Raw genomic sequence first — 27,088 nt, 5'->3', positions numbered from 1 at the left:
AAGAAATCCAGCAGGTGAGTGAACTTGACAGAAACTAAAGAAGTAATTAAAGTGACTGCTTCGGTTTTGTTGATGTGTCAACAGAGTTGATAAAAGAACAATAATACATCTATGTGGGAACAGTGTAGGTTTACTGTGTCGTCAACTCACTATGTCGGTTGTGAGTGTTTGAAGCAGGTAATAAACGACACCCATCCGACAGTCTGACAGAAAACAGGATTCTAATGTGCTAATGTGTTTCTCTCGTTTAATCTCTAAAACTCTCACAAACGGAGATTTACTGACACGACTGTGACACATGTTTATGTCGACATTCAGCCGAAGTGAACTGTTGAGACGCCATTTAGATAAAACGAGACGAGGAAGAGGACATGTTGTTACAGGTTACATGTGCAGCAATATTACTCTCTCATTCAGACAGTTGTATTACTTTGAAAGAAGGAAATGTTCCGGCTACATCACAGAGAAAATGCACGTTTTATTTATATGTATATGTATATGTATATGTATATGTATATGTATATGTATATGTATATGTATATGTATATGTATATTATTATTATTATTATTATTATTATTATTATTATTATTATTAAGAACCGATTTGAGCTGTATTGTCCTACAGGAAGATAAAACATTCAGACATCTGAGAGGCATCTCAGCTAAAACAAGGAGAGCAAAAGATAAGTGTATAAACCAAAATTAACAATAACATACAACTTTTATTTACAAACCAAATTGTAACTGTAAGTGTGTTTACAGGGTTACAGTAGTGCAATGGCAACATATGGTTATTGCACAGGGATCGAGGGATTGTTTGCTGTCATTATCACATGTCTGAGTTACAGACATGTTTAAATACTTCTTTGTGTGTTAACCTTCTGTACTTTGTGGTGCTGGCATGAAAGTCTCAGAACAGCTGACATTAGTGCTGTATAACTACAGCATTAAGAATAACCTCAGAGTTACATCAACAGATTCATTTAGAAAAAGACAAATGTAATTTAACATGTTTACAGTGTACATGGGTTTCTATATTTCTGGTCACTCTGGTTTATCTTGTAATAAACCTACCTTGCCTGTTTGGTAACATACGCAACCATGTAGCGAATAGCTTCATTGGGTGTGACTCAGCTGTGTAAAGATGTGTGAAGCTGAAAACATCTTCAGTGACACTACTCACCATCGACAGGACAGGTTCCAGCTAAGCCATCGGGGCAGAGGAAGGATCCTGCAAAAGAAATTGAAAGCTAGTCTTTTGTTCCTTAAGTAATTAGACTGTTAAGTGATAGGGACCGTACAAAAACACTGGATTTATAGTATTTTTGTCACGGCTGCCTGGAATACTTGTATAGCACAGTATACGTATTTATATTTCCCATTTAGGTGATAAAGTTTATCATGATCTTGATGTCACTTTTATCTGAATTTTGGAACAATAAATTATGGGACATCTAGCTTTTCATAGCAGACGAGCTGGCCTCTTAATTTAATAATTTGCTTTAGGTATATACAGCGGAGTATCAGTGTAGCAGTGGAAAGTAATTCCATTACACCATTTGTGCTCCCTTCTCCTACAGGCCTGCTTAAGACCACAACTTCTCAAAATTCTTCAAACATGTGTGAATAAGGGCCAGCGGGTCTGTAGAGTACCAGGGTGGAGCCTGTTGCCCTGGAAATCAAATCAAATCAAATCAAATCAAATTTATTTGTATAGTCCAATATCACAAATTATACACTTGTCTCAGTGTGCTTTACAGACTGTGCAGGTTACGACATCCTCTGTCCTTAGACCCTCACCCATCAATAGTTATAGGAAAAGGTTTTAATACAAGAGCCTCAAATGAGTTTATTATAGGTTTGGAGTTTAAATTGAAAAAACAATTCTAGATTATGGCAACACCTCCATCTTGTTGAGCAGCCATGTTTCTCACAAACCAATCATTTCCAGAATATGATTATCGAATCATTTTTCAGAAGTGCTATGATAAAGAGTAATCTGATATTTATAAAAACACATTTATGGGTCTTTTTGGGAGCTGCAGTTTTTAGTATCAGGCCAATCTGCAGGGTATCATCACTGAAATGTACTGAGATCATGTATATAAACATTTTGGTGTGAATAAGTGAGATCCTTTAAAATGTCATTCTTCTTCCTGTAGGTTCTTTAAATGCTGCAGTTGGTCTTCAGTTGAGTGGAGATCAATATGGAGACTGCAGCATCAGGTGAGTCTGTTCTGGATGAAAGACTGTCTCTCTGTCCTTATTTATATAATATAAATATAATAAAAGCACTCTGTCCTCAGACCCTAAATTACATAAACCCACACAGCTGGGCCACTGTTCAATATGTACATCATATTTTATTACTGATATCTTACTGTGCAGTAAGTTTGTTACATACTCTAATAAAATCCGGATTTGACTGATTTTATAAATATTTCTTCCTTTGAAGAAATACTGAGACTTTTCTCATCCCTAAATGAAAGCATTGATCAACATCATCAACATACTCCTTAAATATTTACTTTCATTCAGTAGCTGGCGTTCTGTGCTCTGTAGCAGCACTGATGCAGTTTTTCAGTTTTAGAAGAAGTCCTTTATTAATCCCTCACAGGACCTATAGACACGTATAATCAGCTGCTCAGGAGGTAAACTGGCACCTCTCCAGCTACCAGTCCACACTCTGTACCGACTGATCCGTGCCACCGGCCCCGTCCCAATTCAAGTCCTGCCCCAATGTTAGTTCAAACTGTTCTCATATTTTTCTAAATGTTAGTTTTAATTGTGTTCTTTGTCAAAGGGTGCAGGGGCAATACATTCCCACTTGGTGGAGACAAAACATAAAAGTTTGGTGACAATACAAGCCTGTGTGTTGTTTGAATCACTTTTCTGTCATGAGAAAGTGTTTTGCAGTAAAACATAAAATGTGTAATTCTGAAGGGATTTTTAATACATGGGTGTGTGATGTGATGTGTGATTGTATTTGTGATAATAAACGTAATGAAAGATTATGATCAACCATGACTACATGTGAGGGATACCTTTTAATGTTACCTGATTATTTACACAACTGGAGCTGGGTCTCTATGATATTCAGTGTAATCCGGTCTGTAGGATCTTGTTGTATTGCAACAGGTCTCAGGCAGCTCTATGTGTCAATATGTCAAAGACCCTAGGGCAGGGGTGTCCAAACCTTTTCCACTGAGGGCCACATACAGGAAAATATAAGAAGGGCTGAACCAGGTGTACCAGCTTTGGATCAACTTTAATTGACTGAATTTATTGAAAAATGTAGCGTATTAACATGAATACTTGTAATATGTAATACTGTATAATATATGTTTTAACTCTCCTATGATGGGAACAGCGTTGCACTCAGTGGGAGCAGTGATGTTGCGCTTTGGACTGAAGGATGCTGCAGGTCAGGAGTAAGTTTGATGGTTGAGATACGAAGGACATCACAGAGATGCTGTCGCTCATTTTGGTTCTCAATCTGCTTTTGTTCAGAGAAAATGTTTGCTCACATGAGCCGAACAGACTCATCATTCTTTGTGCGTGGCGTCTCATCAGAGGAAACCTTTCCAAGCTGCTCGATTTCTTTCTCAATGATAGAAAAATCTTGAAAGCGCTGACTGAATTCTGTCATGAGAGACGTGATCACAGACACATATTCCCCCTTGTTATCAGAAAGCTTGGCGTTTGGAAAAGTACATTTGATTTCGGACAGCGTGGGGAAGTGCGCAACATTGAAGTTGTGTAGTTGTGTCTCAAAGAGACGGAGCTTCACATAGAATGCTTTCATGTGCACAGTCGGCTCTTGTTCAGTGTTGAGATGGCCAGTAAGATCAACAAAAAATGCCAGGTCTGCCAAACATGGAGACCTTCTCTTTCAAAAACAGGTTGATTTCTGATCTCAGGGAATAAAACCGTTGCAGCACAGAGCTGCGACTCAGCCAGCGCACATCAGAACTGTAGAGTGCGTCCCCGTATTCAGCATCGACATCAGATGCGAAAGCTTGAAATTCTCTGGTAAAGTCCTCGTGCTCTAATTATGTTGACAGTCTTCACAAGAGTGTTCATCACATCGCCAGGCTGGATTGTCTTGGCACAGAGAGCTCCTTGGTGGATGATACAGTGCATTTTAACAGCCTCCACTCTCTCGCACCTTGGCGCGCACCATAGAAGCCATTCCTTTGCGCTCACCTGTCTATAGTCCCTTCCGATCCAAGTGGAAACTATATCGGCTCTGATCACGTGGTGCGTCATCATCATCACGGGACAGAAATGTGTTGCTTGAGGCAGACGAAGAGTGTGAACTGTGAAGTCCCGTGTTGCTGCTCTTTTACATGGCAGCTGCTTGTTTATCGTAAAGCATCACGCTGCTGCCAGTGTTGGTGTTGTCTCTCTGTTCGGTTCTGGTCATATCCACTACATTTTGGATTGGGTCTAATTATTCATTAGGACGGGGTCAGACTGTCCTAGGGTCACTTTCAGGATCGGGTCTCTTTCTGGTTCATGTTGGGTTCTGGAAGGTTTTCCATGTGTCTGTTTCATATCTGTTCCAAAGTTTTAGAAGACTGCGTTGGACATTTGAAGGATGACAGATGACAGTTCTGTCATGAGAAGGTCTACTTTAGATTACAGGTGATGAAGTAAAATAATTCTGTGTCCTTCCCATCACAGATGATCCACATCCTCTGAAGCGCAGCAGCAGCTTTGGGCGGCTGCCACCTAACAGTGAGTCAAACTGAACAGTGTTATTCTGCTATTAAGAAAACTCAGTTTACAGTATTTCATAGGTACACTCTGTTGTAACTAAAAGCTTTAAGTTAAACAGCAATGAAACTATAAATAAATACATGAACGTCTACAGTTAGTTGTCTTTTCTGAATCTTTGTTCACAGTGTCTGAGCTGAGAGTGGTTCTGCTGGGGAACAGCTGGTCTGAGAGGAGTTCAGTGGGTAACTGGATCCTGGGAGAGACTGTGTTCAACACTGAGGAAGAACCAGACCGCTGTGTGAGAGTCAGAGGACAGGTGAAAAGAAAAGAAATAGTTCTGATCAACACCCCAGATCTGATGCACGCCAACATCTCTGAAGACAAACTGACAGAACATGTGAACAGCTGTGTGAGACTCTCTGCTCCTGGACCTCATGTGTTCCTGCTGCTTCTACAGTCTGAAGACTTCACTGAAGAAAAGAACACAAAGCTTTGCAGAACCCTTGAAAAGTTCAGTGATCGATGGTTTGATCATTCACTGATTCTGATATCAGCACCCAGAGAGGAGAGCTCAGGTGTCATGGAAGAATACATGGAACACCCTCCTTTACAAGAAGTGATCAGAAGATGTAGCTTCAGATACCTGAAGAGGAAGAACCTTCAACGTCCAGAGCTGTTAACACGCTTGGGTCAAACTGCAAAGGAGCACAACAGAGAGCCTGTGAGCTGTGATGCATTTGAGGATCCAGGTTTGATCATGATGTCAAAGTGTGAACCCATCAAACCAGCTTTAAACCTGGTTCTGTGTGGGAGAAGAGGAGCAAGGAAGACTTCAGCAGCCAAGGCCATTTTAGGTGAGACAGAGTTTCATTCAGCCTCCAACTCATCAGAGTGTGTTAAACATCAGGGAGAGGTGTGTGGACGCTGGCTCTCCCTGGTGGAGCTGCCTGCCCTGTTTGAAAAACCTCAGGAGGAAGTGATGGAGGAATCATTCAGGTGCATCTCCCTCTGTGATCCCGAGGGTGTCCATGCCTTCATCCTGGTCCTTCCTGTGGGTCCCCTCACTGATGAAGACAAGGGAGAGTTAGAGACCATCCAGAACACATTCAGCTCTCGAGTCAATGACTTCACCATGATTCTGTTCACTGTGGAGTCAGACCCTACAGCTCCAGATGTTGATAACTTTGTAAAAGAAAACAAGGACATCCAGGAGCTCCGTCAGAGCTGTGGAGGAAGATATGTTGTTCTCAATATCAAGGACCAGCAGCAGATCCCACAACTGCTGGATGCTGTGGAAGAGATGAGAGTTGAAGAAAGCTTCACACTAAAGATGTTCACCAAGGCTCAGATGAAGAAGGTTGTAGAGCAGGATAACACTAACACAAGAATTAAAGCTGAACTGAGGGATCTAAAACAAAAAAGTGAAAAGAGAACTGATGACAACATTCAGAACAGAGAGTGTCTCAGGATGGTGCTGATTGGGAAGACCGGCAATGGGAAGAGTGCAACTGCAAACACCATTCTGGGACAAAAACGTTTTAAATCTACTGCCAGCTCAAAGTCTGTGACAAAGTTTTGCCAGAAGGCAACAGGAGAGATTGATGGACGTCCTGTCGCTGTGGTCGACACCCCCGGCTTGTTTGACACGACTCTGTCCAACGATGATGTTCAACAGGAGCTTGTGAAATGCATCAGCATGTTGTCTCCTGGACCTCATGGGATCTTACTGGTGCTGCAGATCGGCCGCTTTACACAAGAGGAAAGAAACTCTGTGGAACTGATCAAAAAGGTTTTTGGGAAGAAGTCTGGAAATTTCATCATCATTATATTCACCAGAGGAGAAGAACTGAAAGATACAACAATTGAGAGTTACATAGACGACTGTGATGACTTTTTAAAAAAACTGATCAATGACTGTGGAGGGAGATACCAGGTGTTCAATAACAACAATCAGACCGACCGCACGCAAGTCAGAGAGTTGATTAAGAAGTCCAACAACATGCTGAAGGAAAATGGCGGCAGCTGCTACACCTCAGAGATGTTCGAGGAGGCAGAGGCAGCCATACAGAAGGAAGTGGAGAGGATCCTGAAGGAGAAGGAAGAAGAAATGAAGAGACGGATGGAGGAGCTGCAAAGACAACACAATGAGGAAATTGAAGCTGTGAAGAGAAGAATGGAACAACAGAAAACAGAAATTGAACAGAAGCGAACCAAACAGCTGAAAGAAATGGAGGAAAACATCATCAAGGAGCGTGAGGAGAAAAGGAAGGAATGGGAAATGAGAGAAAAAGAGTTCATGAAGAAGAAAAGTAAGGAAGAAAATAAAATAAAGGACTGGGAGCAAAAAGTTGACAAAGAGATGGAGCAGAGTAAAGAAGACATGAGAAAGCAAAAAGAGGACTGGGAGAAGGAGAGAAAAGACTGGTGGGAGAAACAATATCAGGAAAACAAACAGAGACGACATGAGGAGCAAACAAGACTCACAAAGCTGCAAGAAGAATACGATCAGGAAAGAGAAAAACATGATCGCAAAAGAAAAAAAGAAGATCGAAACAGAAGAGAACAGGAAGAGCAGGAGAGAAAAGAACTAGAGGAAAACTATGAGAAAAAAAAGGAGGAAATGAAGAAGAACTATGAAGAGGAGGCCAGAAAACAAGCAGAGGAATTAAACGAGTTCAGAAAGAAATACAACAAAGACTTTACAGCCTTGGTGGAGAAGCACATGGAAGAAATAAAGGAAAATAAGCTTAAGCATGTAAGAGAAATAAAAGAGACAGAAGAAAGTCTGTCACAAAACCTCTCGAGCCTCAAAGAAAAAGAACAAACAGAGAACATGGAGAAAAGGCATGAAATAGAAATAAATGAACTAAATCAGAAATACAAAGACAAGTGTATCATCCTCTGATTGTCTGAGCCACTCATGATCATGATGATGTCAGCAGATCATCACTTCTCATCATTTAACAGCAGGTGTCTGGCTGTTAATGCTCAACAGTGTCCACTAACAGCACCAACTCTGATATTTTCACTTTGTAAATATTGGAATAATCCATCCCATTGTTTTCTTTCCATTTCCTAACTAGCTGAAGCAGAACTCTTTACTTTTTCACTGTCAAGAAATCCACCAACCCTCATGCTACAGATTCTCTTTGTCAGCAGTCTGTCTTATGGACTTAAGGTTCAAGTAGAATGACCCCAGCAGTGTACAGATCAGTTGGGTGTAGGTGCAGCTTTAGTTTAACATGGCCTGCGTACATTTAGGAGATACATGTAGTAAGTCCATCCTGTGGTAATCTTCCTTTACACTGGGTGGTGTAGGGGGGCAGGAAGGCATGTAGGTGAGCTCAGCAGGACGCGTGGAAGTGATGCCGGGATGAGCACACAGTTTTTGAACGATATTATTGTTTGTATATTATTACAGTAAAGACTTTTGCAAGTTACAGAAGTCGTCTGTATCGAGTTCTCTGCTTTCTACTCAGTGTAGAAATCACTCAGTGGCTTCATGTAGTCATCACAGGAAGTGTGTTCATGTTTCACACAAGTTCATGGACTTTGTGCTAATAATTAATTAATTAATTACTTAATGGCTAATTAGAAACTTTGAAATGTCAGTAATCAGCCAGTCACTGCCACTACTTCACATGTACTTGTATGTGTCATACTTTGTTTGTTTTAAATATATATCTTACAATATTTAGAGCATGTGCTGCCACAGCAGACTCCCTGTCTATGAGCTGCAGCCTGAAAGTACATCATATATGATTCTTATTCCTCGTATAATCATATCATTCCTTTTAATATCATAATGTGTAGAGTGTATTATTGGTTCAATACATAAATAAGTGTTCTTTCATGGTGTGCATGTTACTGCAATGTGTATATATATATATATATATATATATATATATGTATTTTTTTGTGGGGGGAGAATATTTTGTTTACTTGCAATGTAACTTACACATTTATACATCTACACACACATACACACACACACACACACTCGTTCACACTCGTTGTTCCCCGTCGTGGGACAAATAAAGGTTTTCTGATTCTGATTCTGACTGACACACACACACACACACACACACACACACACACACACACACACACACACACACACACACACACACACACACACACACACACTGTAAATACTACATTGCTTGACTGTCAAGCTGCAGCACACGTGTCCCACATACCTGATTAAACGCATTGAGAGGAATACCTGGCTCCTGAGTCCTGACTGACACAGAAACACTCACAGAACTCACACTGAATTCATTCTTGACTTTAACGGCAGCAGCTGATAAAATAATCTCACTACAAAGTGTTGAGTTTGTCCTCTGGAGCTTTGGATCGGAGCACATTATCTTCCTCAGCAGATGTTTCCCAGCTGTCATGGAGTTGTAGATGTAAAGCTCTGAATGTGTTCATCACTTATCAATAATAATATATAATATATATTTGTCTACATACTTTTCCTTTTAGTATTTTTATTATGTTTTGATGCAAATACTTTTGTACTTTTACTAAGTAGGGTTTTGAATGCAGAACCTTTAGTATTTCTACACTATGATTTTACTTTGAATTATCAGTGACTAATAAAACATTAAGTTAACAGTGGTGATGGTAAACAGAATCTTTTAATCTGCTACATATTTAATATTGTTTTATTGTGATCTGAATAAGAAAAAGTATTCAAATCTAAATCCAGTTTATCGTCACGGTTTCACAGGAAGTTGCTTTGGTTATAATAATATAATATAATAATAAATAAACATAAAGTCAAGAAACAAAGAGGGAGTAGTTTTAAAGTGAAAGAGCTGAACAGTTTACAAGTAGTAGTTTTGTGTAAACATGTAACATATTGTGCAGAGGATGTGCAACAGTTCACATGAATATTATTATGTCCAGAGATAAAAGTCCAAAAGGTGTGTGTTAATGTAACGCATAGAGATATCATATCACATGAATTCAAATGATGCTCTCAAAGCCAACGCACTGAAGTCTTCTTCAGGGCTTTTCTTTGTCTTCACTTTCACTCTCGATCGTCTTGCTCTGGTGGCAAGCGACAGAAGTCAACGTCGCACCAGTTTCATCTCCACTTCAGAGCTTCAGCTCTGCCCCATGAGGACAAAGAGGACAGACCACCTTCTCAGGGCTTCCTTCATAGAATATATCACATATTGTGAATTTAGTTTAAAGTCATGATCACCATTTAAAACAGTAGTAACATCCCTGTGCCTGCAGAGTGTGCATGCTGCAGGCTCTGAGACAAACAGTACCAGGGACAAGGGGCAGCCTCGTCTGGTGGTGAAGATGAAAAGGGTTGAGATTAAGCTCTCGCTCTTAACTGATTAAAAAGGTTCATGATACCGTGCTCTAATCCACTGCAAGCACCTCGGATCAAAACCTCCGTAAAGAATATAAAACAGGTATGACCACTCGATCCGGTCAAATACTTTCTCCAACACCCAGTGATACTGCTCCCACTGGAGAGAGCAGCCTTATGCAGCGTTTGCAGAATCCTCCTCTGTTATTGGATGAAAGCCGTCCTGGGATGAAGCTTACTCCAGATGAATTACAGTGGACACACATTTTTATAAATGATTTTCTAACATGTTTGCACAGAGTTTGTCATCATTATGAGCACATTTAAAGGCCTGTAGCTGTTCACATACAAATGTTCTTTCCCAGGTTTGAGCAGCAATGATTTGATGGCTGTGGGCATTGTTGGTGTCTTACATTGCTTCTGTAGCATCATTATATATAAACTAAGTAACAGCAGCAAACACATTTATGAACTCCTGCTGATTTTGATAAGGATTAAATATTGCTGTGATGATCACACTCTTGCACAGCGATGAGAGAAACATTGTAAAAGGTATCACTGATAATATCCTGATCACTTATGATGTTTGATGCTTTTAGACATACTTACATAATAATAATAATAATAATAATAATAATAATAATACACTATTTTGATCATCTATTACAAGTATAAGTATGTTTTTAATCATAAATGTCAAACATTTCCTGCTCGTAGAACTGACTGTTTCCTTGTCTTGCTTTGTTCTTTGTATTAAACAGAATCTCTTTAGATTTCAGTTTGTTGGTCGAACAACACGACATTTGAAGACGTCGCTAAGGACTTTTTTGTGTGATTTTTAAAAATCTATTGTGTAACATTTAACAAACCTAACAATGATAAAATAATCTGCAGATTAGTTGATCATGTGAATGATCAGTAGCTGCAGACCTACATGATTTGATCTTAAATGTGCTTTATAAAGAAAGTTACTCTCTTATTTTGTGTTAAAATAAAACCCAGGGCCTCAGTTTATTGAGCTGAAAACAAGGCTGCGAGTTAAGCAGCTGTCATTGTGGAAACACTGAGACTAATGCCAAACATTTCACAAACACACGTTTTACATTTCTGAATGAGTCGACCTTTCTTTCTGTGCAGACATTAGTTTCAGCCCATTGCCATGTAAATAGGCTTGTGGAGACTTGAAACCTGCATTTAATATTCTGAGTTTATCCATCTCCGATTCTCAGAAACTGTCATATCTATGTGGGGAGAAAGTTCAGAGTGCAGAGTCAGCTACAAAACATGTGGACATTTGTCCTACATTAAGAGAAACAAGCTCTGTAATAAATGTTTCTAAGTAATTATAAAAAGTACTATAGCTACTTGTGTTGTGAATAGTTATTTAATGCCTTTATTATATTGTATTTCATATTTTAGCATACTATTGAATTTGTATTTGATTTCTGATCACCTGTCAATCATACTATAGGCCTACTGACAGACATCTGTGGAACACGTTAAACATTTATTCTTACAGTTAGTTCTATATGCTGCTCAGAATAATCTGTCAGCGGCTCTTCTGGCAACAGAATCTTTTCTGTCTCTCCACTCTCCAGTGGCACAGTCCCACTCTGAACTGGTGTCTATCAGCAAAACTCTGTTAAAGAAAACTAAGGAAAATAACAATGCTGCTCTAATTACTGACCGTGCAGATACAATTACGTTCACCATCATTTTCTGAATCTGTCCAAACACCCCCTGTAATCCGACAGATACATAATCCACCAAAGAGCATGTGTTAAATTATTATTTTAATTATATCCAGGTATTCACCCCTCTTCTTATCGGACATTATCGTTTCTGATTAACGTAAAATGGAGAGAAGTGAAATGCAGTCCGGCGAGAGTGACTTATTTTCACTAACACCACTTCGACACAACACTTTCTACAGTTACTGTGGTGTATTTCTGAGTTTAGCAGCTTTCCCTCATCAACTTCTCACAGAACTTCATCTGAATTTATTATCATTTTGATTTGAAAGTCTTCTGCAGTAACACTCTCTGCCTGAACGGTTAGTTATGCGCTGTGGGGGGGGGGGTCAGTTATTTTTACTGAAGGTGAGGAGGTAGGTGATGATGGCACTCAGCAGCACCATCATCAGCACCACCACACGTGACCATCTGTCATTAGAGCTTGGACCACACTGGCCCTGTTCAGACCTTGCATTAATGTGTCTTTAGTGATCCAAGTGGACAGCTATAAGCTCGTCTCTTCACACGTGACATTAGAATGTGTCTCGAGTGATCACCTGTGTACCAGGATGGTGCTGATTGGAAACACTGGCAGCTGGACAAGTGCAACTGGAAACAGCATTGTGGGCAGAAACTTTTCATCGAAGCCAGGACCAAGTGTTGTGAGAAAGAAACAGGAGAGATTGGTGGACAACCTGTTGTGGTCAACAGCCCCGGTTTGTTTGACAACCCTGTGTTTTCATAGGTGGAGCTCTAACACCAACGACTGTGATGAAGCTTCTTCTGCAGATCTTAACTCTGAATAATTTACTGTTTTCCATTTTCTCTTAATGACTTTGAATGCATTTGTGAGTGAAAACCTAAAAGCTTAGAGATGTTTAATGGTAATGGTTAATGGTAATAGTTTAAATGTTGCAGAATGTTATTGAATAAACCGGCCACACTGTACAGTTCACCACTGTAGGGTTTAAGAATAGCCTTTTATTATTATTATTATTATTGATCAGTTTTTCAACTGTGAGTTTATATTTGTTCTTTGCTTTAAAGTGTGAGCTGTAAAGATGATTTAAAAGACAGTAAGTGAGTCAATAAAAACAGCTCTGTTTGTTTATTATTTATCATTTGTGAAGAGATTAAAAAGTTTGATGCAATATTTAACTAATGTTGAACATTTTGTTGTAACATACAAATGACAAATATCCCCTTATATTTTAAATATACAATAGAGCCTAATAAACATGAGCCTAAACATCAACGTGTGTTTAGAGTCAAGTTTGTTGACACTCAAACAAACAGGTTGTCTCGACACGATCACTTTTTTTCCCTCCTCATCAACTCTTTAACTTTCACTTTTACTCTTTGCGTCGCAGCAAGAAATCCAGCAGGTGAGTGAACTTGACAGAAACTAAAGAAGTAATTAAAGTGACTGCTTCGGTTTTGTTGATGTGTCAACAGAGTTGATAAAAGAACAATAATACATCTATGTGGGAACAGTGTAGGTTTACTGTGTCGTCAACTCACTATGTCGGTTGTGAGTGTTTGAAGCAGGTAATAAACGACACCCATCCGACAGTCTGACAGAAAACAGGATTCTAATGTGCTAATGTGTTTCTCTCGTTTAATCTCTAAAACTCTCACAAACGGAGATTTACTGACACGACTGTGACACATGTTTATGTCGACATTCAGCCGAAGTGAACTGTTGAGACGCCATTTAGATAAAACGAGACGAGGAAGAGGACATGTTGTTACAGGTTACATGTGCAGCAATATTACTCTCTCATTCAGACAGTTGTATTACTTTGAAAGAAGGAAATGTTCCGGCTACATCACAGAGAAAATGCATGTTTTATATATATCAAGACCTTTAGCCTATTTAACACAGAAGCCATATCATCTATTTTAATATATTTTGGGGGTTGCACATGTTTATATATATATTATTATTGTGATTGTGATTCTTCAAACCGATGCATAATAATTTACATTGCCCTTCTTTATAGCAGAGCCACCTGTAAGGCACATTGTGAACACACTAAAACAAGCCACATTGTTAAAGTAACATCCATATGAGGCAGTGGAGGATGTAAACTGAAGCATACAACAATAGGATTGAATTATTGTACTTTAGTGTGTTCATACAGTACAGTTTAATATCCAACTAGGACTGGAGAAACTCTTAATTAAGATCAGTTTCTGTTCACGTCTCTCTACCTTCACATGTCACGCTGCTGCTCAACAGGTTCAATCCTTTCAGAGATAAGCGCGAACAATACCGACAACCATTTTGTTGAGTTGCGTCTTAGCAAAATGCTCTGTATGTCTGTCTGCTTCCACCTCTCATCAGCAGTGATGCAGTGTCCGTCAGGCTTTTGATGCGAAAGGTAAAAACCGTATGTCGGTCAAAAAGAGTGAGGCTGTCATGCGGCGTCGCTGCCGTTAACAATGTGGGACCAATAGAGAGTTGTACCTCTTGGATCAGACGACAGAGCCTCTGTGTTACTTTACAGGCACAGGCGCGACTCATAACTTGGCTACAGCGCTTCGGGGCCATATTTCGCTCTGAGTCTGCTTTGTCGGCAAGCCATTGACGACGGCTGGGTAGATCATATAATCATAATAATACATTGTATTTATTGAAGACTTTTCATGCTACTTAAAGACACTTTACATTTGCAGGTTAAAATGATATAGAACAGACAAACACGCTCACTCTGCCTGCAGCGAGAGGAAGCTGCACACACTCACTGGACACATCGACACAGCTTATGAATATGGCTCTTATTATTATTATTATTTTTTATTTTTTATTATTAATAATAATAATAATAATAATAATAATAATAATAATATTATTATTATTATTATTATTATTATTATTATTATTATTATTATTATCATCTGTGTTTTTGTGAGAGGTGTTAATGTGTTTTCACTCGTTTAATCTCTAAAACTCTCAGAAACGGAGATTTACTGACACGACTGTGACACATATTTATGTCAACATTCAGCTGGAGTGAACTGTCGAGACGCTATTTACAAAGGGAGTCAAAGGGAGTAAACCAGTTGAAAGGCCACAGGGGCCCATTGTTGATTTCATGCTTTCAAAATATGGCTGATGATAGTTTTCCCGGCACAGATAGGGAAACTTGCCATGATTTCCAATGCTATTTTATACCATCTTTATTCTGCTATTTCATACTATTCTTTAATGCTACTTACTATTTGTAATGATATTTCACACTCATTTACAGTACAACACTGTGATTATTGTACTGTAAATGCTCTTATTCTGTCTAATTTTGTACTATTTTTTATGTTTTTGCTGTGAAGCACTTTGGGCTGCAATTATTGTATGAAAGGTGCTATACAAATAAAGCTTATTATTATTATTATTATTATTATATTTAGATAAAACGAGACATGCTTACATGTGCAGCAATATTACTCTCTCGTTCAGACAGTTGTAGTGTGAAATGTTCTGGCTACATCACAGAGAAAAGGCATGTTTTATTTATATGTATATTATTATTAGTAAGAACCAAAATGAGCTGTAATGTCCTACAGGAAGATAAAACATTCAGACATCCCAGCTAAAACAAGGAGAGCTAGATATACGTGTATAAACGAAAATGAACAATAACATCAACTTCTATTTACAGGTCAAATTGTACCTGTAAAGTGTGTTTACAGGGTTACAGTAGTGCGTCACGTGTCTGATTTAAGTGTGAGTGACGTGTCTCCTCTTTGAATCAGTTATCACTGTGAAGTTTCTACTTTTCTTTATCGGGGGAAATAGCACAACAACGATTTCTGGTGAATAGATTCAAGATAAATGCCAACAAATATAAATATACACTGAGTGATGGTTTGAATAGAAAAACAGCTGAACTGTGTTATGTTTGTTTTGAGATAAATACTTCTTTGTGTGTTAACCTTCTGTACTTTGTGGTGCTGGTATGAAAGTCTCAGAACAGCTGACATTAGTGCTGTATAACTACAGCATCAAGAATAACATCAGAGTTACATCAACAGATTCATTTAGAAAAAGACAAAATGTAATTTAACATGTTTACAGTGTACATGGGTTTCTATATTTGTTGTGTGTTGCTGTGTTCAGGGGTTGTTGGCTCACTGAAGCTGCCAGTGTTTGCTCCTTTAAAATCCGTAACTCACCCATCATCTTATCCAGCGTGTCAATCTTAATGGTATCTTCATAATAAGCACTCTGGGCTTGAGGCGTCCAGGTGTATGACCTCTGGTAACCTTGAGGGGCATCTATGTGCTGTGTTTGTCATGCTGTAGAGACTGGCTCTTTGCAGCCTGCAGTGTACAAAGATGAAGATGATTCCCAAGGTCGATGGTTAGGTGAAGAGTCGACTCACTTGCTCTTACAGGTGGCTGCTCATCCTGCGGATGATAATCAGGCTCCTGATTCTTATTAGGAGAAAGGCGCCATTCATCTAAGGAGAAATCCCATCTGACCTGAGTTACTGGGCTACAGGACCTGGATGACTGCTGATAGACATGCTCCTGGTTTACTCAGGTGGTCCTCTTCTAGACCTGTTGCATACTGTGCTGTGTGTGGATAACTAGGAGTTGCAGTGGCTTGCCTGTGGCCCACAAAACTCACTTCACAGTCACTAAGATAGGGAGGTTGAACCTGCCGCTTTGGACGTGTTGATTCTGATATGGCTCCACTGCATGTGAAACTAGGCTGCATCATGGAATCCAAGAAAAACGTCCCCTCCAGCTCGAAGAACCAAATATTGAATAGGCATTCACTTAAGACTGTATAGATGTTGGTTTACAAGTAGCGATGTTCACCTAGTGTCACGGTGGGGAAAAGGTGAGGACTCAAATGCAAGACGGCAGACGAGGAGATTAACAAGAGGGTTTTATTCCAAAAAGCTTACAAAATCGCAAAAAATAAAACACAAACCGGGACGACACAGGGAGCACGAGGAAGCACAAGGAGACATCTGCAAGGGTGACACTTAGATGACAAACTGACAAGGAACACTGGGAAAGACAGGGATATATACACACAGACACTAAACGAGGGGAACGAGACACAGCTGGGGAGAGAAGCTAAAACACAAGGACAAGGTGAACGGACACAGGAGGAACAAATCAACAATCACAGAGGGAAAACACACAGACAGGAAGTACAACTAGACATGACATAAGGGGGAGTGAACACTTCAAAATAAAACAGGATATACAAAAATCACGATCATGACACCTAGGAGTGTTCGCCAGCACTGTATTACAACCAGTTAGGCTTAAATGTGTCCAGTTGAAGGATGTGTGGTCTATAACAAGAACAAATACAAAGGTGCAGAAATATAATGAGAATCCAAGTACCAAGTATATTTAACTTAAATAGCTTAAGCAATAGGAATCAATTATCCATGATCTTGTGACCAAAGCGCATATGCTTCATTAGCCTAATCAACAACTACAACAACAGTAAAGTTAGAATAAAATAGTAACAAATATTTACAGGAAATAAATCACACAGACTGCCAGATTACAATACAAACAGACTTCCATGTCATCAGAATGCTAACATTATCAAATTCCAACAGTTTCACTGGAAAGAAGCAGCTAAACTAGCATCAGCATGAGCAAACTTTAGCACATGTAGCTTAGCTTAGCATCAATAAAAAAGTAACTTGTTTTACTCACTGTCCATCAGAGACACACACAATTCACACCACTGGGATGCAGTTAAGTCCACTTTTTCCAACGTGCCTCGTGCCTATTCAACAAAGAAGACACCATAACACTTTATGCTCTCCTCTCCCCAGGTTCTCAAACCAAGCAGTTGGTCTCTGATGTTTCCAGCAGAGTGACATTATGGCGACTGCAGCAACAGGTGAGTTCATTCAGACTTTATTAGGGTGGATAACACACTGTCTGCTCACACCATCCACCATACAAGAACTGTAGACTTGTTATTATTATTATAACCATCATTACTATAGTATAACTAACTAACTGAGTCATCCCTAAAAGCAGTATTTCTCAAAGAGGTCACTGGTGAGTGACCAGCACCCCACCCCCTCGCACGAGTTAGGTGGTCCATGAGTGTTTATTTATTGGTTAAGTCAGGGGTCGAGAACCTATGGCCCGCAAGCCATATATGGCTCTTTCGATAACATATGGCTTGCAGAGCTGATATTGATATAACGTGATTAACAAGTAATAAATTATTATACTGTGTAATTTAAAGTAAAACATTTAGCAGCAGATTTTGTTTTAGTTCTCCCTTCTCCTTTCCTCCGCTCCGTTTCTGACTGTAACTGTGTGCGCATGTGTGTGTGTGTGTGTGTGTGTGTGTGTGTGTGTGTAGGGGGTGGAGCCCTGCCCTTCGCGAAGCAGCTGAGGAGAAACTGTGCAAAGCAAGCAATAGACCAGGGGTGTCAAACTCAATCACAGAGAGGGCCAAAATTAAGGCATCGTTTCGGGGGTGAAGCTTGGAAACGGCAGCGCCCACAGAGTCATACTTTGCCTTGAGTGTGTCGTTACACTGGAGGTCAATCAGCTCCATTTGGATGTTCACATGTGCTGTTTCCACGTCAACTGCAAACGGATTGCTGAGCAGTTCGTGTGCAGTCGGGAACATAGCGGTGGAGATGGTTTATCAGTGTTTGGAAGCACGTAGTGACCAAAGTTTCCATCTGCATCCGTGTTTCCCTCAGGCAGCTTGGTTTGGAAAGCTCTCACAGCATCATACATGTCCGTGATCGCCACTTTTCATCCCAGAGATCTGTGGTGTGTTTCCCTTTGCTTCCAAATACTGGCAGATTTTCTCACCCAACTCGAAAAATCTATTCAGCTCTTTCCCTCGACTCAGAATGTATCTCCTCAAAAAAAGACTTACAGTGGCTCTTATAAAGTTTCCTGTCTGTGTTACGGTGCTTATTACATGTTCCATCTCCAGAGCTTTACAACAAAGTGCTTCCTGGTGTATGATGCAGTGATACACCGTCAACTGCATCTTCTCCCGCATCCTCTCCACGTATCCTCTCTTACCACAGACAATGGTAGGGGAAATACTGATAGCGCTTTTAGTACTCGGACACGTGATATACTTAAAATTCTATTTTATTAAATATATGGCTTTCAAAGAAATACATTTAAAAATATTTGGCTTTTATGGCTCTCCCAGCCAAAAAGGTTCCCGACCCCTGGGTTAAGTGGTCCTTGGTCTGAAAAGGTTTGAGAAACACTGCCTTAAAGCATAGGTCTTCAACAGGGGGTCCTGCTTTGCGCATTCACATTCCCTCCTCCGCTGTACTCCGCGAAGGGCGACCACACACACCTACAGTCAGAGACAGAGTGGAGGAAAGGAGAGGAGTGAAATAAAATTAATTTGCGTCACCCCCTCCCCCCCCTGTACCTCACCCAGATCCCCCCGTTGCACGGACCTCTTCAAGCCTCTTCTATACAATATATACAGTAGGGTGTCCCTGCTCCACGCTACACCAGTTTGGGGGTCCTTGGTCTGAAAAACTTTGAAGACTCCTGCCTTAAAGTATTCAGGAAATATCCAGTGTGAACTTTGAAAAATATTTATTTTCCTTCAGTTGAGCTTTGTGCTGACTCGCTGCTGCAGTTTATTTTTATTTTTCACAATATGATATCAGGAAACTGTTAATAAAACACTGACAAACACCTTTTAATTAAAGATACATTTGAATTAATTATGTTCTGTGTTGTAGTGTCAGATGATCTGCAGCCTGTGAAGCGAAGGCACAGCTTAGAATGGCTGCCACCAACCAGTGAGTTACAATTTTGTACGAGTTTGTAGGTGGTGGGTACAAACATCTTTATTTTATAAATAAATGTATAAATTGAAGGAGGAATTTGAAGTTTCAATATAACAACTGACTTTTTAAGAAGCTCGGACTTCCTCATTGGTTAAAATTCTATTTTATTGTATTAATTCAGTCTTTGGTTGAAGAGTTTTAGTTTTTCTGAATCTTTGTTCACAGTGTCTGAGCTGAGAGTGGTTCTGCTGGGGAACAGCTGGTCTGAGAGGAGTTCAGTGGGGAACTGGATCCTGGGAGAGACTGTGTTCAACACTGAGGAAGAACCAGACCGCTGTGTGAGAGTCAGAGGACAGGTGAAAGGAAAAGAAATAGTTCTGATCAACACCCCAGATCTGATGCACGCCAACATCTCTGAAGACAAACTGACAGAACATGTGAACAGCTGTGTGAGACTCTCTGCTCCTGGACCTCATGTGTTCCTGCTGCTTCTACAGTCTGAAGACTTCACTGAAGAAAAGAACACAAAGCTTTGCAGAACCCTTGAAAAGTTCAATGATCGATGGTTTGATCATTCACTGATTCTGATATCAGCACCCAGAGAGGAGAGCTCAGGTTTCATGGAAGAATACATGGAACACCCTCCTTTACAAGAAGTGATCAGAAGATGTAGCTTTAGATACCTGAAGAGGAAGAACCTTCAACGTCCAGAGCTGTTAACACGCTTGGGTCAAACTGTAAAGGAGCACAACAGAGAGCCTGTGAGCTGTGATGCATTTGAGGATCCAGGTTTGATCATGATGTCAAAGTGTGAACCTATCAAACCAGCTTTAAACCTGGTTCTGTGTGGGAGAAGAGGAGCAAGGAAGACTTCAGCAGCCAAGGCCATTTTAGGTGAGACAGAGTTTCATTCAGCCTCCAACTCATCAGAGTGTGTTAAACATCAGGGAGAGGTGTGTGGACGCTGGCTGTCCCTGGTGGAGCTGCCTGCCCTGTTTGAAAAACCTCAGGAGGAAGTGATGGAGGAATCATTCAGGTGCATCTCCCTCTGTGATCCTGAGGGTGTCCATGCCTTCATCCTGGTCCTACCTGTGGGTCCCCTCACTGATGAAGACAAGGGAGAGTTAGAGACCATCCAGAACACATTGAGCTCTCGAGTCAGTGACTTCACCATGATTCTGTTCACTGTGGAGTCAGACCCTACAGCTCCAGATGTTGATAACTTTGTAAAAGAAAACAAGGACATCCAGGAGCTCCATCAGAGCTGTGGAGGAAGATATGTTGTTCTCAACATCAAGGACCAGCAGCAGATCCCACAACTGTTGGATGCTGTGGAAGAGATGAGAGTTGAAGAAAGCTTCACACTAAAGATGTTCACCAAGGCTCAGATGAAGAAGGTTGTAGAGCAGGATAACACTAACACAAGACTTAAAGCTGAACTTCAGGATGTTAAAAAGAAAAGTGAGAATGGAGAAGATCATGAAAGTCAGAACAGAGAGTGTCTCAGGATGGTGCTGATTGGGAAGACTCGCAGTGGGAAGAGTGCAACTGGAAACACCATTCTGGGCCAAGAACGTTTTAAATCCAGCAAGAAGTCTGTGACCACGACTTGCCAGAAGGCAACAGGAGAGATTGATGGACGGCCTGTTATCGTCGTCGACACCCCCGACTTGAGTGACGATGAATTCCAACAAGAGATTAAAAAATGCATCAGCATGTTGTCTCCTGGACCTCATGTGATCTTACTGGTGCTGCAGATCGGCCGCTTTACACAAGAGGAAAGAAACTCTGTGGAACTGATCAAGAAATATTTTGGCAAGAAGTCTGGAGATTTCATCATCATTATATTCACCAGAGGAGAAGAACTGGACGATGAGTCATTCGAGAGTCAAGTGGAAGCTTGTGGTGGCTTTGTTAAACAACTGATAAATGACTGTGGAGGGAGATTCCAGGTCTTCAATAACAAAGACGACACAAAACACACACAAGTCAGAGAGCTGCTGACCAAGATTGAGACCATGGTGAATGAAAATGGCGGCTGCTGCGACACTGAGGTGTTTGACAACACAGAGGGATACACAAAAACACAAGTGGAGAAGCTTTTGAGAGCGAAGGAAGAAGAGACGAAGGACCTCCGGAGAAAACATGACAAAGATTTAAAAACACTGACAAGCAAAATCCAAGAAGAGAGAAAACTGAGAGAAAAACTGCTGAAGGACAAAGACCAAAGCATTAACAAGGAGCGTGAGGAGAGAAAGAAAGAACGGGAGGAAGTTGAAAGGAAACGGAAAAAACACGAAGAAACTCTGCGACAGGACTGCAAAAGAAAACTGGAAGCTTCAGAGAAAATAGTTCATTCAGAAAGAGAGCAAAATGAAAGTTCTGCAAAGAAACATGAGCTGCTAAGAAAAGAGATGAAGAGAGATCGAGACGCCTGGGATAAAGAGAGGAAGGACATCTGGGAACGAAGACATCAGGAGGACAAAGACAGTCTGGAGGAAGAGAAAACAAAGTTTAAAAAGCTCCAAGAGGAGTACCATTGGAAGAGAAGAAAATATTCATATTCTGTAGTGCTGCTGTTGTTGTTTGTATTGTTTCTATTATGTTATATATTTCTCAGATAGGCACACACATAATCAAAGCCTCCACACAGAACAGGAGGACTGGTCATCTGAAAACTGATGACTTTGTAAAACAACTGTTAAATGACTGTGGAGGGAGACACCAGGTCTTAATAACAAAAGGTTACATTATTTGATATTCCAAAAGGAAGAGGAAGCCATAAGAAGTGCATCCAGAAACATTTTGGCAAGAAGTCTGGAGATTTCATCGTTGTATAGGATAATGGTGGCTGCATCGGACCTGGCCTGACAGAGCCTTCTCCATCGCTGGCCCCTCCCTCTGGAACTCACTCCCCAAACACATCCGTGACTGTACCGATCTCTCCATGTTCAAATGTCAAATCAATACTCACCTCTTCAGATCTGCTTTTAATGTATAATTACTTCTATGTATTTTAAATGTTGATTTTTTTAATGTAATTTTGAATCTTATATGTATCTGTAAAGCGTCTTTGAGACTTGGAAAGACAAACTTGGAAAAATCAATCTCCAATGAAAAACCTTTTTTGTTTGTTGTATATAAATATATAATATTTGCCTTACAACTGTGACAAAACTGTTACAGGTTAGGGTAAGGGTCAGTGACCAAACAGATATTTTTCAAGTACAGCCTACTTACACACCTGTCAATATACTTTTTATAATCTATTATCTTATTTTAATCCTTCTACATTTTCTTTTCAAAACATTTTTTTCACACAGCCTTAAGAGTCTGCCGCACTGCATTTCTCTGTACATTTTAAATGAGCATGTGACAAATAAAAGCACTAAATCTTAAATCTTGACTGTCTTTTCTCTCTCCATCTGCTATTGAAATAACTCTGACAAAATCTGCATGAATTTGCAGATTTCCTTGCCTAAGAACATCTTCCATGTATTGGATAATCCAGAGAGAAAGGACAAGGAAGTGAACAAGTGTTACAAAGAAGCTGTTTTACTGCCTCAACGCTCCCTGTAGGTAACTGTGGGTACTGAAGCTTCTTAAAGGATACATACAGGACTGTCTCAGAAAATTAGAATATTGTGATAAAGTTCTTTATTTTCTGTAATGCAATTAAAAAAACAAAAATGTCATGCATTCTGGATTCATTACAAATCAACTGAAATATTGCAAGCCTTTTATTATTTTAATATTGCCGATTATGGCATACAGCTTAAGAAAACTCAAATATCCTATCTCTAAATATTAGAATATCATGAAAAAGTATACTAGTAGGGTGTTCAACGAATCACTTGAATCGTCTAATTAACTCGAAACACCGGCAAAGGTTTCCTGAGCCTTGAAAAACACTCAGCTTGGTTCAGTAAACTAAATCACAAGTATGGGGAAGACTACTGATCTGACTGCTGTCCAGAGGACCATCATTGACACCCTCCATCAGGAGGGTAAGACACAAAAAGAAATTTCTCAAAGAGCAAGCTGTTCACAGAGTGCAGTTTCAAAGCACATCCACAAAAGGTCTGTTGGAAGGGGGAAATGTGGCAGGAAACGCTGCACAACCAAGAGAGATGACCGCAGCCTTAACAGCATTGTGAAGAAGAGTCGCTTCCAGAATTTGGGGGAGCTTCAAAGACAGTGGACTGAAGCTGGAGTCCAGGTATCAAAAGCCACTGTTCACAGACGTGTCCGGGAAATGGGCTACAATAGCCGTATTCCCATGGTCAAGCCACTTCTGAACTCAAGACAACGGAAGAAGCATCTGACTTGGGCTATGGAAAAGAAGCACTGGACAGTTGCAGAGTGGTCCAAAGTCCTCTTTTCAGACGAAAGCAAGTTTTGTATTTCATTTGGAAGTCAAGGCGCCAGAGTCTAGAGAAAGGCTGGAGAGGAGCAAAATCCAAGTTGCTTGAAATCCAGTGTGAAGTTCCCACAGTCAGCGATGGTTTGGGGAGCCATGTCAGCTGCTGGTGTTGGTCCACTGTGTTTCATCAAGCCCAGAGTAAATGCAGCTGTGTACCAAGAGATTTTAGAGCACTACATGCTTCCGTCTGCTGAAAAGCTCTATGGAGATGAGGAATTCATTTTCCAGCATGATCTGGCACCTGCCCACAGTGCCAAAACCACCAGTAACTGGTGTACTGACCATGGCATTACTGTCCTCGATTGGCCTGCCAATTCCCCTGACCTGAACCCCATAGAGAATATGTGGGGTATTGTGAAGAAGAAGCTGAAAGACACCAGACCCAACAATGCTAATGAGCTAAAGGCCGCTATTGAAGCATCCTGGGCATCCATAACACCTCAGCAATGCCACAGGCTGATTGCCTCCATGCCACGCCGCATTGATGCAGTAATCCGTGCAAAAGGAGTCCCAACCAAGTACTGAGTGCATTAATGGACATTTTCAAATGTTTGATTTTGTTTTGCTGTTATAAATCTTTTTTTTTACTTGGTCTGAGGAACTATTCTAATTTTTTGAGATAGGATTTTTTAGTTTTCTTAAGCTGTAAGCCATAATCAGCAATATTAAAATAATAAAAGGCTTGCAATATTTCAGTTGATTTGTAATGAATCCAGAATGCATGACATTTTTGTTTTTTTAATTGCATTACAGAAAATAAAGAACTTTATCACAATATTCTAATTTTCTGAGACAGTCCTGTATATATCTCAAGTAGATATTTACACAGTCTGCTTGAATTTACATTTACAACATTTTGTACATGTTTATTCCCGGTCCTGCTGGACACCGGGAAGCCTTTTTGACATTTTCCTGGATTCATCCATACTTTTTCTTTTTTCAACACAACATAATTTCTGTCAAATGTTGTATTTGTACTATGTTGTTTATCCTATACACACGACATCTATTGCACGTCTGTCTGTCCTGGGAGAGGGATCCCTCCTCAGTTGCTCTCCCTGAGGTTTCTTCCCTTTCTCCCCCTTTAATTGTTGGTTTCCTTTAGGAAGATTTTCCTTGTGCGATGCGAAGGTCTAAGTACAGAGGGTGTCGTATCCTGTACAATCTGTAAAGCACACTCAGACAAATGTGTAATTTGTGATATTGGGCTGTATAAATACATTTGATTTGATTTGATTGCCGTATTTGAATATAACTGTGATGTATATGATTACAGTCCAAAAACATGCAGGTGTGAGGTTGATTGTTGACTCTATGTGATTTGAAGCATGAATGTTCTCTGAGTGTCAGCCCTGTGGTTGTCACACACTCACACACTCACACACACACACACACACACACACACACACACACACACACACACACACACACACACACACACACACACAGGTCAGGTACATATATGGCCAAAAAAGAAGCTACATTTATAGCAGCTCAGAGAGGTATTTGCTCTGCACCCTCCATGCGTTCTAAATTTGCCATCGCAATTCCACAATTCATACATATTTTTAAAAGCTTTTTTAGTCTGATGCTTTGATTAATTTTAATACAGACTGTTCAGCAAAAGGATAACCAAAAAAACTAAAGAATATCATATTTAAGGTCAACATTTAGTTATTCATTTAAATATTGGATTGTTTTCTCTTAGTCAGATCCCATTTTCAATACAATTGTGGTCTTACCTTTAATTGTAAATTAAGTCCATGCGCCCCATCACTTTTTGTAAAAGTCCTCCTTGTCTTCCTGTTTTGATTGAATGTCCAAGTTTTGAGAATTGTTTAAGTTTAGATATATAATCTTCCATTTTTGGCCGTCAGTCGGAGAAATACATCAGCAAGACTAAATATGTTACACACATGCATTACATACATTAACTGGACTATGGAAAGTGAGGACGCATAATAAAAGTGTCTGTAAACATTATATTGGCGACATACAGAGAGATAGCAACAGGTACGCACCAAATGCATGCGCTCAACCCAGTTTGCGAGGGATTGCGCAATCCGAGGGGAGGCTCAGCTCGTCGCTGCCGCAGCTCCCTTCTCTTCTATGTACGCAAATTCAGAGATTTTGACTATAAAAATGATCGAAATTATTGGAATCATACAGAAAATGCATTTATAGCACAGAGCAGTGGACAAATATTAACATTTATTTTTATTTTATTGTTATTTGTTTTTTTTACTTTTCATGATGACATGCCTCCCCTGACCGCATAAAATGGTTGTCCATTAAGCACAGCCTTGAACGGGATAAGTGATTTAGAGAATCAAATCAGAGTAGATAATAATTGCATCTGTCTATTAATCCTGGTTGTACACAGCAACAATCACTGTAACAAGCAGGCTTATTACAGGTTACATGTGTATGAAAGAATGAATGCATATCTACATTTTCTGTATCTCTACAGAGCCAGATGAGCAACCTGTGACTCGCAGCAGCAGCTTTGAATTCCTGCCACCCCACAGTAAATTAATCTGACGTCAGTCCGAATAGTTTTTCTGAATATTAACATCTAGAACTAAAGCATTTTGTAGGTGGTGGACCCAAACTCACATTTAATTTAATTTAAATATTTGCTAGTTCACTGCATGCTCTATGTTGATAATGGGTGATTCTCTTAAGTTCACCTTTCAAGAAGTTGCGCCTTTCTTGCTGCTTGCCAATTGTTTTAAATGTACACTTATTGTCTTTACTAAGTCCTTGTTTTCTTTCCAGTGTCTGAGCTGAGAGTGGTTCTGCTGGGGCACAGCTGGTCTGAGAGGAGTTCAGTGCGGAATTTGATACTGGGAAAGACTGTGTTCAACACTGAGGAAGAAAAATACTGCTATGTGAGAGAAAGTGGATGGTTCAATGAGAAATACATAGTTCTCATCAACACTCCAGATATGTTGTTCTCCAGGAACCTCCAATCTAAAACTAAACTATGTAGACTGAATGTATAAATATGTCAGTTACTCTCTGATCCTGGACCTCATGTGTTCCTGCTGGTTCTACAGCCTGAAGATTTCACTTGGATAAATGAACTGAATGAGACTCT

General features: G+C 40.0%; 2 protein-coding genes across 4 annotated transcripts; both read left to right on the top strand.

Annotated features, from left to right (window-relative positions):
* LOC115013672 (GTPase IMAP family member 8-like) lies at positions 1 to 26,795 on the top strand. 2 transcript variants are annotated; one of them, XR_003832817.1, is made up of 4 exons: positions 1 to 14; positions 2,163 to 2,226; positions 4,687 to 4,740; positions 26,767 to 26,795. XR_003832817.1 is itself a non-coding variant. In XM_029440124.1 (3 exons), the coding sequence occupies exons 1-3, from the start codon at positions 2,208 to 2,210 to the stop codon at positions 7,625 to 7,627; spliced, it is 2,793 nt and encodes a 930-aa protein (XP_029295984.1). In that variant the 5' UTR covers positions 2,163 to 2,207; the 3' UTR covers positions 7,628 to 8,797. The 2 variants fall into 2 exon arrangements, 1 of the variants encoding a protein (XP_029295984.1); XM_029440124.1 differs by lacking the exons at positions 1 to 14; positions 26,767 to 26,795 and adding an exon at positions 4,908 to 8,797.
* On the top strand, positions 16,942 to 22,965 carry LOC115013673 (GTPase IMAP family member 8-like). 2 transcript variants are annotated; one of them, XM_029440125.1, is made up of 3 exons: positions 16,942 to 17,668; positions 19,518 to 19,577; positions 19,791 to 22,965. In XM_029440125.1, exons 1-3 carry the CDS (start codon positions 17,650 to 17,652, stop codon positions 22,187 to 22,189), a joined length of 2,478 nt encoding a protein of 825 aa, XP_029295985.1. In that variant the 5' UTR covers positions 16,942 to 17,649; the 3' UTR covers positions 22,190 to 22,965. The 2 variants fall into 2 exon arrangements, with proteins under 2 accessions (XP_029295985.1, XP_029295986.1); XM_029440126.1 differs by lacking the exon at positions 16,942 to 17,668 and adding an exon at positions 19,315 to 19,330.
* Positions 26,796 to 27,088: the final 293 nt, after the last annotated feature.

Source organism: Cottoperca gobio, chromosome 9 (genome assembly GCF_900634415.1).
Source record: "Cottoperca gobio chromosome 9, fCotGob3.1, whole genome shotgun sequence".
In the NCBI taxonomy this organism is placed as follows: Eukaryota; Metazoa; Chordata; class Actinopteri; order Perciformes; family Bovichtidae; genus Cottoperca; species Cottoperca gobio.
The sequence above is the reverse complement of the archived record's forward strand: the minus strand, read 5'-3'. Positions and strand labels throughout refer to the sequence as shown.

Bases quoted from the DNA above. Each gene is read 5' to 3' on its own strand.
- LOC115013672 (XM_029440124.1), top strand. The intron at 4,741-4,907 runs GTGAGTCAAACT...CTTTGTTCACAG, and splicing joins TGGGCGGCTGCCACCTAACA to TGTCTGAGCTGAGAGTGGTT.
- LOC115013673 (XM_029440125.1), top strand. The intron at 19,578-19,790 runs GTGAGTTACAAT...CTTTGTTCACAG, and splicing joins AGAATGGCTGCCACCAACCA to TGTCTGAGCTGAGAGTGGTT.